Source organism: Salvelinus namaycush, chromosome 2 (assembly GCF_016432855.1).
Source record: "Salvelinus namaycush isolate Seneca chromosome 2, SaNama_1.0, whole genome shotgun sequence".
In the NCBI taxonomy this organism is placed as follows: Eukaryota; Metazoa; Chordata; class Actinopteri; order Salmoniformes; family Salmonidae; genus Salvelinus; species Salvelinus namaycush.
The window spans coordinates 24674531-24689212 of NC_052308.1; the positions used below are offsets into that span (position 1 = coordinate 24674531).

At 46.0% G+C, this 14682-nt stretch overlaps 1 protein-coding gene across 1 annotated transcript; it reads right to left on the reverse strand.

The window, feature by feature from the left end:
* Positions 1–493: 493 nt before the first annotated feature.
* Positions 494–13051, reverse strand: LOC120060431 (bone morphogenetic protein 7-like). Its single transcript, XM_039009750.1, has 7 exons — positions 12652–13051; positions 3046–3235; positions 1837–1985; positions 1472–1678; positions 1209–1285; positions 895–1005; positions 494–643 (listed from the first exon to the last, which is right to left on the reverse strand). The coding sequence occupies exons 1-7, from the start codon at positions 13049–13051 to the stop codon at positions 494–496; spliced, it is 1284 nt and encodes a 427-aa protein (XP_038865678.1).
* Between the last annotated feature and the right edge of the window lie 1631 nt (positions 13052–14682).

The window sequence follows — 14682 nt, forward strand, 5'->3', positions numbered from 1 at the left end:
CTGCTAGAGCAGTATGTCTACTGCTAGGGCAGTATGTCTCTACTGCTAGGGCAGTATGTCTACTGCTAGGGCAGTATGTCTCTACTGCTAGGGCAGTATGTCTACTGCTAGGGCAGTATGTCTCTACTGCTAGGGCAGTATCTCTACTGCTAGAGCAGTATGCCTCTACTGCTAGAGCAGTATGCCTCTACTGCTAGAGCAGTATGCCTCTACTGCTAGGGCAGTATGCCTCTACTGCTAGAGCAGTATGCCTCTACTGCTAGGGCAGTATGCCTCTACTGCTAGGGCAGTATGCCTCTACTGCTAGGGCAGTATGCCTCTACTGCTAGAGCAGTATGCCTCTACTGCTAGAGCAGTATGCCTCTACTGCTAGAGCAGTATGTCTCTACTGCTAGAGCAGTATGTCTCTAGCAGCATAATCCCCATTTCCTCCTCTTCCTCATCTTCCTCCACTAGCCCCAGTGTATCCTGAGAAGGGGAAGTCTAATGGCGGTCAGTGACAGCCGCAGGCTCTGACCACCATGTTCCGGTACTTCTTCAGAATGACATTGGAGCTGTCGTCAAAGTAGAGGACTGAGATGCCGTGGAGCTGGGTGGGGGCACAGCAGGGTTTGGGCACTGTCTCTGAGTTTATGAAGTGGACCTGAGGGGGGGGTGGGGGGGGGTAGAATAAAGCACTGTTATTAGAAATATTCAAGTGTGGGGTAAAATGTGCATTGATACTTTAGCAGTTTTCTTTACAGGATGCAGGACATCAAAGAGTGCTTTGATAAAACATTTAAAAAATTTAAATAATTTACAATTTAAAGTAAAGACTCTACAGTGAAACCCTGAGAAAATGCCATATTCAACCCCCTCAGAAATGTATTATATGAAAGATATAAATATTCTTGCCAGAGTCTGCACAATGGCATGATTGGTAGCATTCATGTAGGAGTTGAGGGGAAAAGCGCATTCGCCCTGGCAGTAGTACGCTGCATAGCCCTCTGGTGCAATGATCCAGTCCTGAGGGGACAATTGAAAAAATGAATTTCTCATAACAACATCCAACAAATGGGAGATGGAGATAATGTCAGATTGAATCTATTCAAGTCATACTCCTATCTAAGTGGGTGAATAAAAAAGAAGAGGGGGTGCTCAGATCATTACAGTACAGAACAGAGATATCAGGACCTGGTGTGACATAAGGAGTCGTCATATTACTGTACCTGCCATCCCATATCTCTGAAGCTGACATACAGCTCATGCTTCTTACAGCCCTGTTTGGGGTCTGTGCTGAGGGTCTCTGAAGACAAAGGGGGAAATTAACAGCATACAGATTAATCAGCACAATCAACTGTCATCACTGTCACTTAAACACTGTATAATAGATGTATTCCTAGTTAAATATTATTCATAGCCTGAATATGAAGTTTACAAGTTTATAAAATGTTGACTGGCTCATAAACCTCCAAGTGGGTAATTTGTGTACCTGCTGCAGCCTCAGCAACCTTCAGTGCGTCCTGGGCATTCCTGGGGTTTTTAGAGCGGTTGGGGTTGCGCCCCTTGTGGCCGTGGGCAGAGCGGACGCTGCGGAGGCGAACCTCAGTTCCCTTAAAGAAGGCCACCATAAAGGGCTGCTTGTCCTGTAGCCCACTGCCCCCAACCAGCCCTACTAGCCTGGGGTTCACACTCTGACCTGTAGAGGGAGACAGAAATACATGCACATGTCAGTCCAGGGTACATGTTGATATTTTTAAATTCAATGTTATGTGGTGGGTGTACCAGCCCTAGAGATCTATCTCTGTTGGACCAGCGGCCATTCAGTACTCTTATAACTCTATGACAGTGACTCACCGTCCATGCTCTCTAGAGCCAGCTGCAGGCCCAGGTTCTGGTCCAGGTTCACCACCCACTGGTTACTGGTGGCTGTGATGTCAAACACCAGCCAGCCTTCCTCTATAGCCCACACCACACGCGTGTCCAGCAGGAACAGGTCCTCCTCACTGAGGGGCACATTGACTACAAACATTAGATACACAGCACATAAAGTCTCAGTTAGATACACAACAAAGAGTTACAGACCTAGGAAGTGTGTTCTTCTAAATTCTAACATCAGTTGCCACAAGTCTGGATAAACGTATATAGCCTTGCCACTTCACATTGCATTTCAAACCATTCTCCTCAGTGGCAGTTTGGGTTGCTGCTATGTAGTGCAGTATGTACAAGTAAAGTAGTTATATAAAAGTTGATAGATAGCTGATACATATTCCAATAAATAGCAGAGACAGAAGAGATTAGCCACCCAGAGAGAACCCAGGATACAGTAAATCCAAAACAAGAGATGACATGCAGTGTCGATCTAACCCCACCGATAGCCATTATTAAAAGAGGTATCTTTATCACAGATGAGAATTCCCAGACTGATTGAAGCAGATATCACAGCTCTGGGGCAGATCTCACAGACAATGGATTTGTTTACAGATTGAGTTTCAGGCCCCCAGGCCCCCAACACAGACTATTTATTTTTCTTGCCGCCTTGTTGTCTGTATGGAAGGCATGTGTGTCTCTGAATGACAATGGTGTTGTTCTTAGCACCGACATAGCCTCACTGTCACCTCTGTGGAACAGGCCATGCCTACACATGACTGGGCTCTGATGTCACCTAGCAGGACAAGCTGTATGTGTGTGTGTGTGTGTGTGTGTGTGTGTGTGTGTGTGTGTGTGTGTGTGTGTGTGTGTGTGTGTGTGTGTGTGTGTGTGTGTGTGTGTGTGTGTGTGTGTGTGTGTGTGTGTGTGTGTGTGTTTTTCCTAGGTGGACAAATCAAACTGTTGTTCACTACAATCAAAACGCGTAGTGTGACCAAGAAGAGAGGGGTTGGGTGGAGGGAGGGGAGGGTTGCTAGGTATTAGAGAAGGAGGATTAAGTGAATGATGGCGGTGTGGGGAGTGAGGGTGGTGTTTGAGGGGGTGTTCTATATGGTCAAGGTGGGTCTCTGCAGTTTTAGGGAGTGGTATAGTGTTTTATAAGTCCACACACACAAAGATTAATGGAAGAGGTGTCACCTGTCAGGGGGCACCTGTAGCACCTGGTACACGCTCACATGGAAGGTCTCATTCTCATAGTGTTCTCCGATGTAGTCCTTGTAGATTCTGAACTCTGCAGCGGAGACAGCTTCCCCCTCTGGGATATGGGACAAGTCAAAGCGGAATTCCCTGTTGTGCCGAGAAGACGGGACGTTCTGATCCAGCTCAACTGTTGAGAGGGGATAGTGGGAGAAAAGAGGTTACTCACTACCCATACCAACTTATCCCGGATCAGCTTTTTCCAACAGCTAACCTCACCCATTAAAAGCTGCACAACTAACACAACGAACACTGACCCTGGAGGGTTAAAGGCACATCCCTTTTCTCCCCATATTCCCTGGTCTGTTGAAACAGTGGGGGGTGAATGTGTACCAACACACTCAGTGCTGTGAATACACTCCGATCAGCAGCCAGATGGTGGTTTAATTCTGCCAAAAAATGTTGCTGAATCAAAGTCTTCTGATCCACATTGCTCCGTCCACATCTCAGAAGCACTGTGTCAAAAATAGGAAACTCCTGCTTCCATGAGAGAGCTGATTGATCTTAACATCAGTCTGCATAAAGCGCCAATGGGGGGGGGGGGGGGGGGGGGGCTCCATGTTTAACACGTGCTGACCACAAGAAAAGCCCCGTTAAAGCGATGCCAGAAAAACCACAGCAGCCAATCCAATGCCCATACATACATCCTGAAGAAACACTATGGTCCTAATGTCATAATCCTCAAAATGTTATCCATAATCAACCATAGGAGAATACATTTAACCACTATACATGAAGTACTATATTCTGGAGGGGAATGATAATAAGGTATTTATGTGAATGGTCTTTCTGAGAGTAGGCTAGGCCTGATATCAGTCCCCCAACTGAGATCAACGGTGTCCCACCCTGCCCTGAAACAGCTGAGCCACTCTCAGAGTTTCCACAATAATGGTGGTGGGGCAGAGCCAAAGATTTCCTGAAGGTTTCCAGCGCTGTGTTTTTACAGCGTTACCCAATGTGTTTGTCCTTGGAAAGCTTAGTGGAGGTCTCTTGAGCAACGGGGGACTTCCCACACTGGAGGTGTGCAGAGTGGAGCGATGATTACCCATCTTAAACACATCCTGCCCACTAGCAGCCCCCATGACATCATACGTCTGTCTCACTGGTGCCTTGGTATTGTTTCAGTACCGAATAACACACACACACACACACACAACTTAATGCAGCACACATGCACCCAGGCCTTAAAGCCCAGAAAACAACTTTTAACCACACACACACCGTAAAGAGCATTCTGAACCATGCTAGTCATTTGTTAAACGATGGAAAGAAACCAGGACGTTTTTATGAAGGCAATAATTGCTCGTAAGGTCTTGGTGTGTTTACGTTAGGGACCATTAGCTCCAGAGATCAGCCCTCAGATATGCAAACTTCTCTCTGTGAGGCATTTCAACACTTTTCTTAGTTCATGACACAGGGTTCAACGTGCGGCGCTGGCGTGGCACAAACAAGCCTGTTTGTTTATAATGAATCATTTTCAGCTGCCAATCAAAATATATGGGTGAAGTTTATGAATATCTTACATCAGAGGCAAAACTAAAACCTAGAAAATCTACTTGGTATAAAATAAAGTACGCTGGAACACAATGAAAATGCCTAATGAAAAAAACACTTTCTTAATCAGATGTCTAAAATAACCCATTTCACAGCACTTATCCGGTGGTGTATGTGACAATAAAACATTTGATTTTTGATTTTTTAACCTCTCCAACTACCCTGTCTTAGGTTCCATTAAACATGTCTATATGCAAGTATGACAACATTCAGTGGCTTATGCTCCAAGACCCTATTTCTGAGATCAGATTATTTTATTCACCAAACAGGCTTTGTTAAACAAACCTTACACCTTGCTTAGCATTTCAGTTGAAACCGCGTCTTAGAAAAAAAGGAAACCATCTTTAAAGAAGGGATTAAAAAATGATTAGAGGAATTATACAATTTTGAGTATCGAGAACAAATACCCTGCATGAGCCGCTTATTTCCTCCCCAAATCAGATTACTATGACAGTCAGCTTTCAATTTAGCCTGTTGGGTTCACAAACCTGTTACAAGGCAAACTTTGACCATACAGCACCATCTTCTTAATTTAATTTCACATGGAGCAATGTGAAAGATAACTGATAAGCCTGTCTCTTATTCCCATATGCGGCAGGTGTGTTCTCATGGAAGCAAGAACATCCCAAAGACATCTGTGTCTGCCTATGGCAGAGTCCCAACAAGAGGACCTAGCAGTACAGGAATGCAGGTCAACTAAGTCCAACCAGGAACCAGGCAGTCAGGTTATAGTCAGATTGCTTCAGCAGTGTAAAGTCAGACCTGAGCTCTCCACTCCACAGTATGGCTATAGCTCCATTATAACGACACAGATGTGCAGGCAAGCTACAGATGTGTGCGGTCAAACTGCAGCTGTATAGTCAGATGTGTTGCATAGTCATGGACATGAAATGAATACATATTGATAGTGGGCAGACTGGATGGTGGTTGGGGATTCTAACAGTCCTGACTCTATGTGGGGAAATGGTATATATACACACAAAGCAAATGAGTAAAAAGGATACCCTACATCAGTTTCATTTCAATATATTAAATTCACTTAGGGGAAAGAAGAAAAAATATGTCTGCCATTCCACAAGAACAGGGCATGAGAAGCCAAAGCTTTTTCCACCGTTAATTAGTTTAGGAAATGAAGGAAGCAAGACTAATAAAACTGAACTGATTCCATCATTTCCGAGATGCGTCAACATTGGCCACCTAAAAACCTGCACATTGAGAGAGGGGGTAGAAAAGTTATCTTTCCCTCACTGGAAGTTGCGGTCTATCGAGGGGAAATGACTTAATCGAGTTTGGCTTTAAGCTATCACTCCAGAGGTCGACCGATTATGATTTTTCAACGCCGATACCGATACCGATTATTGGAGGACCAAAAAAAGCCAATACCGATTAATCGGCCGATTTTTTTAATGTATTTATTTATTTGTAATAATGACAATTACAACAATACTGAATGAACACTTTTAGTTTAACTTAATATAATACATCAATAAAATCAATTTAGCCTCAAATAAATAATCAAACATGTTCAATTTGGTTTAAATAATGCAAAAACAAAGTGTTGGAGAAGAAAGTAAAAATGCAATATGTGCCATGTAAAAAAGCTAACGTTTACATTCCTTGCTCAGAACATGAGAACATATGAAAGCTGATGGTTCCTTTTAACATGAGTCTTCAATATTCCCAGGTAAGGAGTTTTAGGTTGTAGTTATTATAGGACTGGGAGGCGCACTGGAGGCCTGGTGCGTGGAGCCGGCACAGGTGGCACCGGACTGGTGACACGCACTTCAGGGTGAGTGCGGGGAGCTGGCACAGGATTTACCGGACTGGGGATGCGCACTGGAGGCCTGGTGCGTGGAGCTGGCACAGGTGGCACCGGACTGGTGACACTCACTTCAGGTCGAGTGCGGGGAACTGGCACAGGACGTACCGGACTGGGGATGCGCACTGGCGGCCTGGTGCGTGGAGCCGGCACAGGTGGCACCGGACTGTTGACACGCACTTCAGGGCGAGTGCGGGGAGCTGACACAGGACGTACCGGACTGGGGATGCGCACTGGCGGCCTGGTACGTGGAGCCGGCACAGGTGGCACCGGACTGTTGACACGCACTTCAGGAAGGGTGCGGGGAGCTGGCACAGGACGTACCGGACTGGGAAGGCGCACTGGAGGCCAGATGCGTGAAGCCGGCACAGACTTCACCAGACTGCTGACAGGCTCTTCAGGTCGAATGTTGAGCAGAACACACTTGACAAACATCTCTCTCCTCTCTCTCTCCCCCAACTTCTCCATCGCCTCCCTGACGGTCTCTGGCTCTTCCCTCTGCTCAGCCGCCAGCTCCATGTCACCCCCCCCCCCAAAATAATCTTGGGGTTTCTGTGGCAGCGGACTGAAGACACGCTCCTCATGGCGAGTGCGAGGAACCAGCAGAGGACATACCGGGCTGGGAAGGCGCACTGGTGGCCTGGTGCATGGAGCCGGCACAGATGGCACCGGACTGATGACACGCTCTTCAGCACGCCTGCGCTGTAGCCTACTCCTTGCCTCCACCTCTCTCCGGTATCCCTCATTGAATTCATCCACCATCTGCCATTCGGGCTCTGGCACTCCCCGCTGCTCAGTCGACCACCCCATGTGCCTCCCCCCAACAAAAATCGTGGGGTTTCTGTGGCCGCGGCTCCCGGCGTCGTCGTTGTCCTTCCTGATCTTTATGCGACTCCCGCCAAGGATCTCCTCCCAGGACCAACTCACCTTCTCCTCCTTGGCACGCTGCTTGGTCCTTGCTTGGTGGGATATTCTGTCACGATCGTGATGAAAAACAGACCAAGGCGCAGCGTGATTATAGTTCCACATCTTTATTGAAGTGAAACTTCTACAAAACAATAAACCAACAACGAAACATGAAAGTAGTGGTGCTACATGCACATACACAAAACAATATCCCACAAAGCAGGTGGGAGAAAGGGCTTCCTAAATATGATCCCCAATTAGAGGCAACGATTACCAGCTGCCTCTAATTTGGGAACCCTACAAGTCACCAACATAGAAAATAAATGACTAGAACACCCCCCTAGTCACGCTCTGACCTAAACACCATAGAGAACCGAGGGCTCTCTATGGTCAGGGCGTGACATCTATACCATTTGTATTTCATATACCTTTGACTATTGGATGTTCTTATAGGCACTTTAGTATTGCCAGTGTAACAGTATAGCTTCCGTCCCTCTCCTCGCCCCTACCTGGGCTCGAACCAGGAACACATCGACAACAGCTACCCTCGAAGCATCGTTACCCATCGCTCCACAAAAGCCGCGGCCCTTGCAGAGCAAGGGGAACAACGACTTCAAGGTCTCAGAGCGAGTGACGTCACCGATTGAAACGATATTAGCGCCTCCCCCGTTAACTAGCTCCGGAGTTGATAGGCTCGAAGTCATAAACAGCTCAATGCTTGAAGCACAGTGAAGAGCTGCTGGCAAACGCACGAAAGTGCTGTTTGAATGAATGCTAACGAGCCTGCTGCTGCCTACCACCGCTCAGTCAGACTGCTCTATCAAATATCAAATCATATACTTATTTATAACATAATAACACACAGAAAAACTAGCCTTAGGTCATTAATATAGTCAAATCCGGAAACTATCATTTCGAAAAGAAAACGTTTATTCTTTCAGTGAAATACGTAACCGTTCCGTATTTTATCTAACGGGTGGCATAAATAAGTCTAAATATTCCTGTTACATTGCACAACCTTCAATGTTATGTCATAATTACGTAAAATTCTGGCAAATTAGTTCGCAACGAGCCAGGCGGCCTAAACTGTTGCATATACCCTGACTCTGCATGCAATGAACACAAGAGAAGTGACACAATTTCCCTAGTTTAATATTGCCTGCTAACCTGGATTTCTTTCAACTAAATATGCAGGTTTAATCAAATATACTTCTGTGTATTGATTTTAAGAAAGGCATTGATGTTTATGTTTAGGTACATTCGTGCAACGATTGTGCTTTTTTCGCAAATGCGCTTTTGTTAAATCATCCCCCGTTTGGCAAAGTTGGCTGTCTTTGTTAGGAATAAACAGTCTTCACACAGTTCGCAACGAGCCAGGCGGCCCAATCTGCTGCATATACCCTGACTCTGTTGCACAGAACGCAAGAGAAGTGACACAATTTCCCTAGTTAAAAGAAATTCATGTTAGCAGGCAATATTAACTAAATATGCAGGTTTAAAAATATATACTTGTGTATTGATTTTAAGAAAGGCGTTGATGTTTATGGTTAGGTACACATTGGTGCAAAGACAGTGCTTTTTTCGCGAATGTGCTTGTTAAATCACCCATTTGGCGAAGTAGGCTATGATTCAATGATAAATTAACAGGCAAAATTAACATTGATTATATGCAACGCAGGACAAGCTAGATAAACTAGTAATATCATCAACCATGTGTAGTTAACTAGTGATTATGTTAAGATTGATTGTTTTTTATAATATACGTTTAATGCTAGCTAGCACCTTACCTTGGCTCCTTGCAGCACTTGCATAACAGGTAGTCAGCCTGCCTGTCACGCCCTGACCTTAGAGAGCCTTTTTATTTCTCTATTTGTTTAGGTCAGGGTGTGATTTGGGTGGGCATTTTAGTTTTCTATTTATTTGTTGGCCGGGTATGGTTCCCAATCAGAGGCAGCTGTCTATCGTTATCTCTGATTGGGAATCATACTTAGGCAGCCTGTTTTCCACCCTAGTTTGTGGGATGGTGTTTTTGCACAGTAGCTGTTTAGCCCTGCAGAACTTTACGTTCGTTTATCCTTTTGTGTTTTTTTTGGTGTTCAGTAAAGTACGATGAACACTTTCCACGCTGCGCTTTGGTCTCATTCCGACGACGGATGTAACACTGCCACTCAGTCTCCTCGTGGAGTGCAATGTAATCGGCCATGATCGGTGTCCAAAAATGCTGATTACCGGTTGTTATGAAAACTTGAAATCGGCCCTAATTAATCGCCAATTCCGATTAATCGGTCGACCTCTACCAGGGACCACCAGGACTGGCTCTTTACAACATGGTGTAACCCACAGCTGGAAACAGACTGCAAATCAAATGGAGAGAGGGGCCATGGGTTCATGAGAGGAACGGGGACCCTGCATCCTTCTCATTCTTTCTCTTTTCTCTGCACTTTATATGCACTTACTTCTTCCCCTTTTCTCTATCCCGGTCACTCCACCCTGCCTCACATACATGCAGACATAGACTGATGAATGGGAATAGAAGGTTAAAAGTGCCAAATCTATTCCTGATGATAAATTGAGAACCTTACACACACACACAATAGGCCATGAAGCCCAACCTGTATCCCTCCTGTAAGCCCTGAGGCAGGACAACGAAGGGGAAAGGGTTGACTTTGGATGAAAAGCCCCAGCCGGATGGGAGCCACAGTCACCACACTGTCTGCTGTTTCACCATAGTGATATTAGACCCGCGGTGAGATCTCCAAAGGAAACAAAAGCAGGATTTGGGTTTTATAAACGCAATAATGTCCAAGGAAGCCCCCCCTACTCCTCCCACCCTACCCCCCTTGATTTACGCCCCCCCCCCCCCCCCCACACACACACACACACACACACACACACACACACACACACACACACACACACACACACACACACACACACACACACACACACACAGCCAGCTTAGATGCAGTACCTGTGACCAAAAACACTAAGGTAACCTGCCTAAATGACTACCAACCCGTGGCACTCACGTCTGCAGCCATCAAGTGCTTTGAAAGGCTGGTCATGGCTCACATCACGACTCCAACACCATCAGGTTTGCCGATGACACAACAGTGGTAGGCCTGATCGCAGAAAACGATGAGACAGCCTATAGGGAGGAGGTCAGAGACCTGGCCGTGTGGTGCCAGGACAACAACCTCTCCCTCAACGTGATAACGACAAAGGGGATGATTGTGGACTACAGGAAAAGGAGGTACGAGCACACCCCCATTCTCATCGATGGGGCTGTAGTAGAGCAGGTTGAGAGCTTCAAGTTCCCTGGTGTCCACATCACCAACAAACTATCATGGTCCAAACACACTTAGACAGTCGTGAAGAGGGCACGACAAAGCCTATTCCCCCTCAGGAGACTGAAAAGATTTGGTATCCTCAAAAGGTTCTACAGCTACACCATCGAGAGCATCCCGACTGGTTGCATCACTGCCTGGTATGGCAACTGCTCAGCCTCCGACCGCAAGGCACTACAGAGGGTAGTGCGTACGGCTCAGTACATCACTGGGGCCAAGGTCCTGCCATCCAGGACCTCTATACCAGGCGGTGTCAGAGGAAGGCCCTAAAAATTGTCACTGGCTCCAGCCACCCTTGTCATAGACTGTTCTCTCTGCTACCGCACGGCAAGCGGTACCGGAGTGCCAAGTCTAGGTCCAAAAGGCTTCTTAACAGCTTCTACACCCAAGCCATAAGACTCCTGAACAGCTAATCAAAGGGTTACCCAGACCCGTCTTTTACGCTGCTGCTACTCTCTGTTTATTGTCTATGCATAGTCACTTTAACTCTACCTACATGTACATATTACCTCAATTACCTCAACTAACCGGTGCCCCCGCATATTGCCTCTGTACCGGTACCCCCTGTATACAGCCTCGCTATTGTTATTTTACTGCTGCTGTTTAATTATTTGTTACTTTTATTTTCTATTTTTTACTTTACACTTATTTTTCTTAAAACTTCTTAAAGCATTGTTGGTTAAGGGCTTGTAAATAAGCATTTCACTGTAAGGTCTATTCAGCACATGTGACAAATAAAATGTGATTTTAGTCTTTATCTCCCTGTTGATTTGTCCTGCCCTCCCCAGGGTACTAAAATGCCTGTCCAAAGCATGCTAAACAACGCCTTGCTAAAGCCGGTCTCCCAGAGCACTGACGGGATTCAGGGGAAATCAGATACAGCCATGTTGTCATAACATTTACAACTCAGAATGCAGAACAGTCTTATCTAAAGAGAACGTTACCATAAGCCTCCACGTTTAGAAGCTGCACACAAATGGAACGTCACTCACACACAAACACAAACACTCGGTTCAACAGTATAGTTATTTCTGCAAAGTGCTCACAAACAACAAAATGGCAATAGAAGAAAGCTTTCACCCTTTAATACTTATGTCATCAGGTAAACTGGGAGTAAGCCTGCTTTCTACAGTCAACTCCTGTGATTTAAGGCAAGGTTAAGCCAGAGAGACTGACTCCTAACTTGAGCATCTACTGGATCCCCAGCAGTGCTCTGTCTGACCAGCACAACACAACCACCCTTCACCTTGCCTGACCTCTGCTCTCCTGGTCAGTATTCCTACAGACCAGACAGGTCCAAAAAGAAACCATGGTAGGGAAGTTTTGTTAAAAAACTGGAAAACAATGTTTTTCACTGAGTAGAAGGCTACCCTACACTCTAAAGAAAAAATATCACCTAGAACCTAAAACAGTTATTTGGCTGTCCCATAGTAGTTTGGTTACAGGTAGAACGTTTTGGCTTCCATGTAAAACCCTTTCCACAGAGAGTTCTACGTGGAACCCAAAAGGGTTCTCCTATGGGGATGGCCAGAAAACCATTTTTTCTGCGATTGTATGAGCAATTGAGACACTGAATGAGTCAAAGTAAGCATAATGAGTGTATTAGCATTACAGTGCAGTGTCAGATAAATCAGGGTAAACCTAAACAAGCAGCTGTTTAATTATTGTGTTTAGGTCATGTTCATGTGAGATGTGTTGAGAAAAAACTATTTAGAAGTTATTGTAAGATAAGAGCGCTTCTGTGTCAATACTGGGTCATCGTTTGCGCAAAGGTGAAATAAACTTTTTTTGCTTTTAAAAATAAAGTGAGCAATCGTGAAATATATGTTTTATATCATGTAGGCTAAACAATAACTTATCAATTAACATCCATCGAAATTAATGGATACGTCTCTGGATATGGTGATAAGGAGGACATACCAAGATTGACAAAGCTCATCACCATGTCCGCGTCATTGAGGAAAATACTGTTTTGCTGGGTCACCATCTGGGGCCCCTGGGTCATTAAAACGGGCTTATAATACGAAAAGCCTGCTGGCTGTTGTCCGTCCGTGGAAATAGCATTGTACAAATCCAGCATGAACATCGGGGCAGCGTTTTGTTTGGTGTAGATGTGCGGCCGGGGCCGGTGGGGCAGCCCCAGGATGGAGAGGATTTCCCGCTGCATCTCCCGGCGCTCCTGGCTCCTCAGACGTCGCTGGATGAAGCTGGCGTGAACCTCGTTATCAAGAGTGATGTTAGAAAAAGTTGTCTCAGCCAAAATACAATAACCCCACACAAGAAGCAGCGCCGAAGCTCGTCGACGCAATAAAGTCACCATTTTCAAATTAATGCGTGTAATGAATTGATTGATACAAAGATAGAGATATGCTATCTAAAATTACTGTCACAAGTCCTCATGCATTGGAGAGCGAGCTTCAACCCTGATAGCCTACTTTAGAAGCTGAATCAAACATCAGCCAAGCATCATCAGCTTTGGTGCGCACCGTAATGTCAGGCAAGGCTCCCCTCCTGCCACCGGACTTTACTGAGTTGCAGTATCTGAGGGGAGGGGTCGGTGGGCTTGGCATGGGATTTCCCTATGGCGGCGGTGGGGGGGGGGGGTCGACGACATTTGAGAACATTTTTGCACCTCTATCTTGATAATAGAATAATGGGTGGGGACAAATTTACCCGCGATAACCGTTTAAAACCTTTAGTGTCCTATCAAACCTTTGTTTGGACATGATTATAACACGTGCAACAGTTGATCAATTTTTGGAATTATGACTAGCAGCCTAACTCAAACAAGAAGTCAGTCGTTTAAAGTACTGAAGTAAAAATACTTTAAAGTACTACTTAATTCGTTTTTGGGGGTATCTGTACTTTACTTTACTATTTATATTTTGGCAACTTTTACTTCACTACATTCCTAAAGAAAATAATGTACTTTTTACTCCATACATTTTCCCTGACACCCAAAAGTACCCCTTACAGTTTGACAGGAAAATTACTCAAGTAGTATTTTAATGGGTGACTTTAACTTTTACTTGAGTCATTTTCTATTAAGGTATCTTTACTTTTACTCAAGTATGACAATTGAGTACTTTTTCCACCACTGAAATTGTGCACCTGGTAAACTTGCAGGCTGGTGTGCAAACAGTGTATCATTATCACTACAGGTTTATCTACTTTAAGCCTTTCATATAGAGAATATTTAAATGTTCTTATAGCTCCCTTTACGAAAAAAGATTGCAGAGTGCAGTTTAACTGCAGTACAATGGACGGTAAGGGATACTGGACATGGGAGGAGATCCTGGCTGGAAAGGATCGCCTTCCATGGGAGCAGATGGAGGCAGCAAGGGAGGAACAACGACGACACCGGGTTTCACAACCAAGACGCAAGCACGAGAGGCAGCCCCCCCCAAAATGTGGGGGGGCACACGGGGTGGTTGGCAGAGCCAGGTTTCAGACCAGAGCCAACACCCCGCACTCGCTTTAAGAAGCGTGTGACCGTCCAGGTACCATGTTATGCGGTGATACGCACTGTGTCTCCAGTGTGCATTCACAGCCCGGTGCGCTCGGAGTCAGCTCTCCGCACTTGCCGTGCGAAAATTAGCATCCAGCCAGGACGGGTTGTGCCGGCTCAGCGCTCCTGGTCTCCAGTACGCCTCCTCGGACCAGGATATCCTACGCCGGCTCTACGCGCTGTATCCCCAGTGCGCCTTCACAGTCCAGTACGTCCTGTGCCTCCTCCCCGCACTCGCCCTGAGGTGCTTGTCATCAGCCCGGTGCCACCTGTATCGGTCCCACGCATCAGGCCTCCAGTGCGCCAACACAGTCCAGAGCTTCCGGCGACAGTTCCCAGTCCAGAGCTTCCGGCGACAGTTCCCAGTCCAGAGCTTCCGGCGACAGTTCCCAGTCCAGAGCTTCCGGCGACAGGTCCCAGTCCAGAGCGTCCGGCGACAGTTT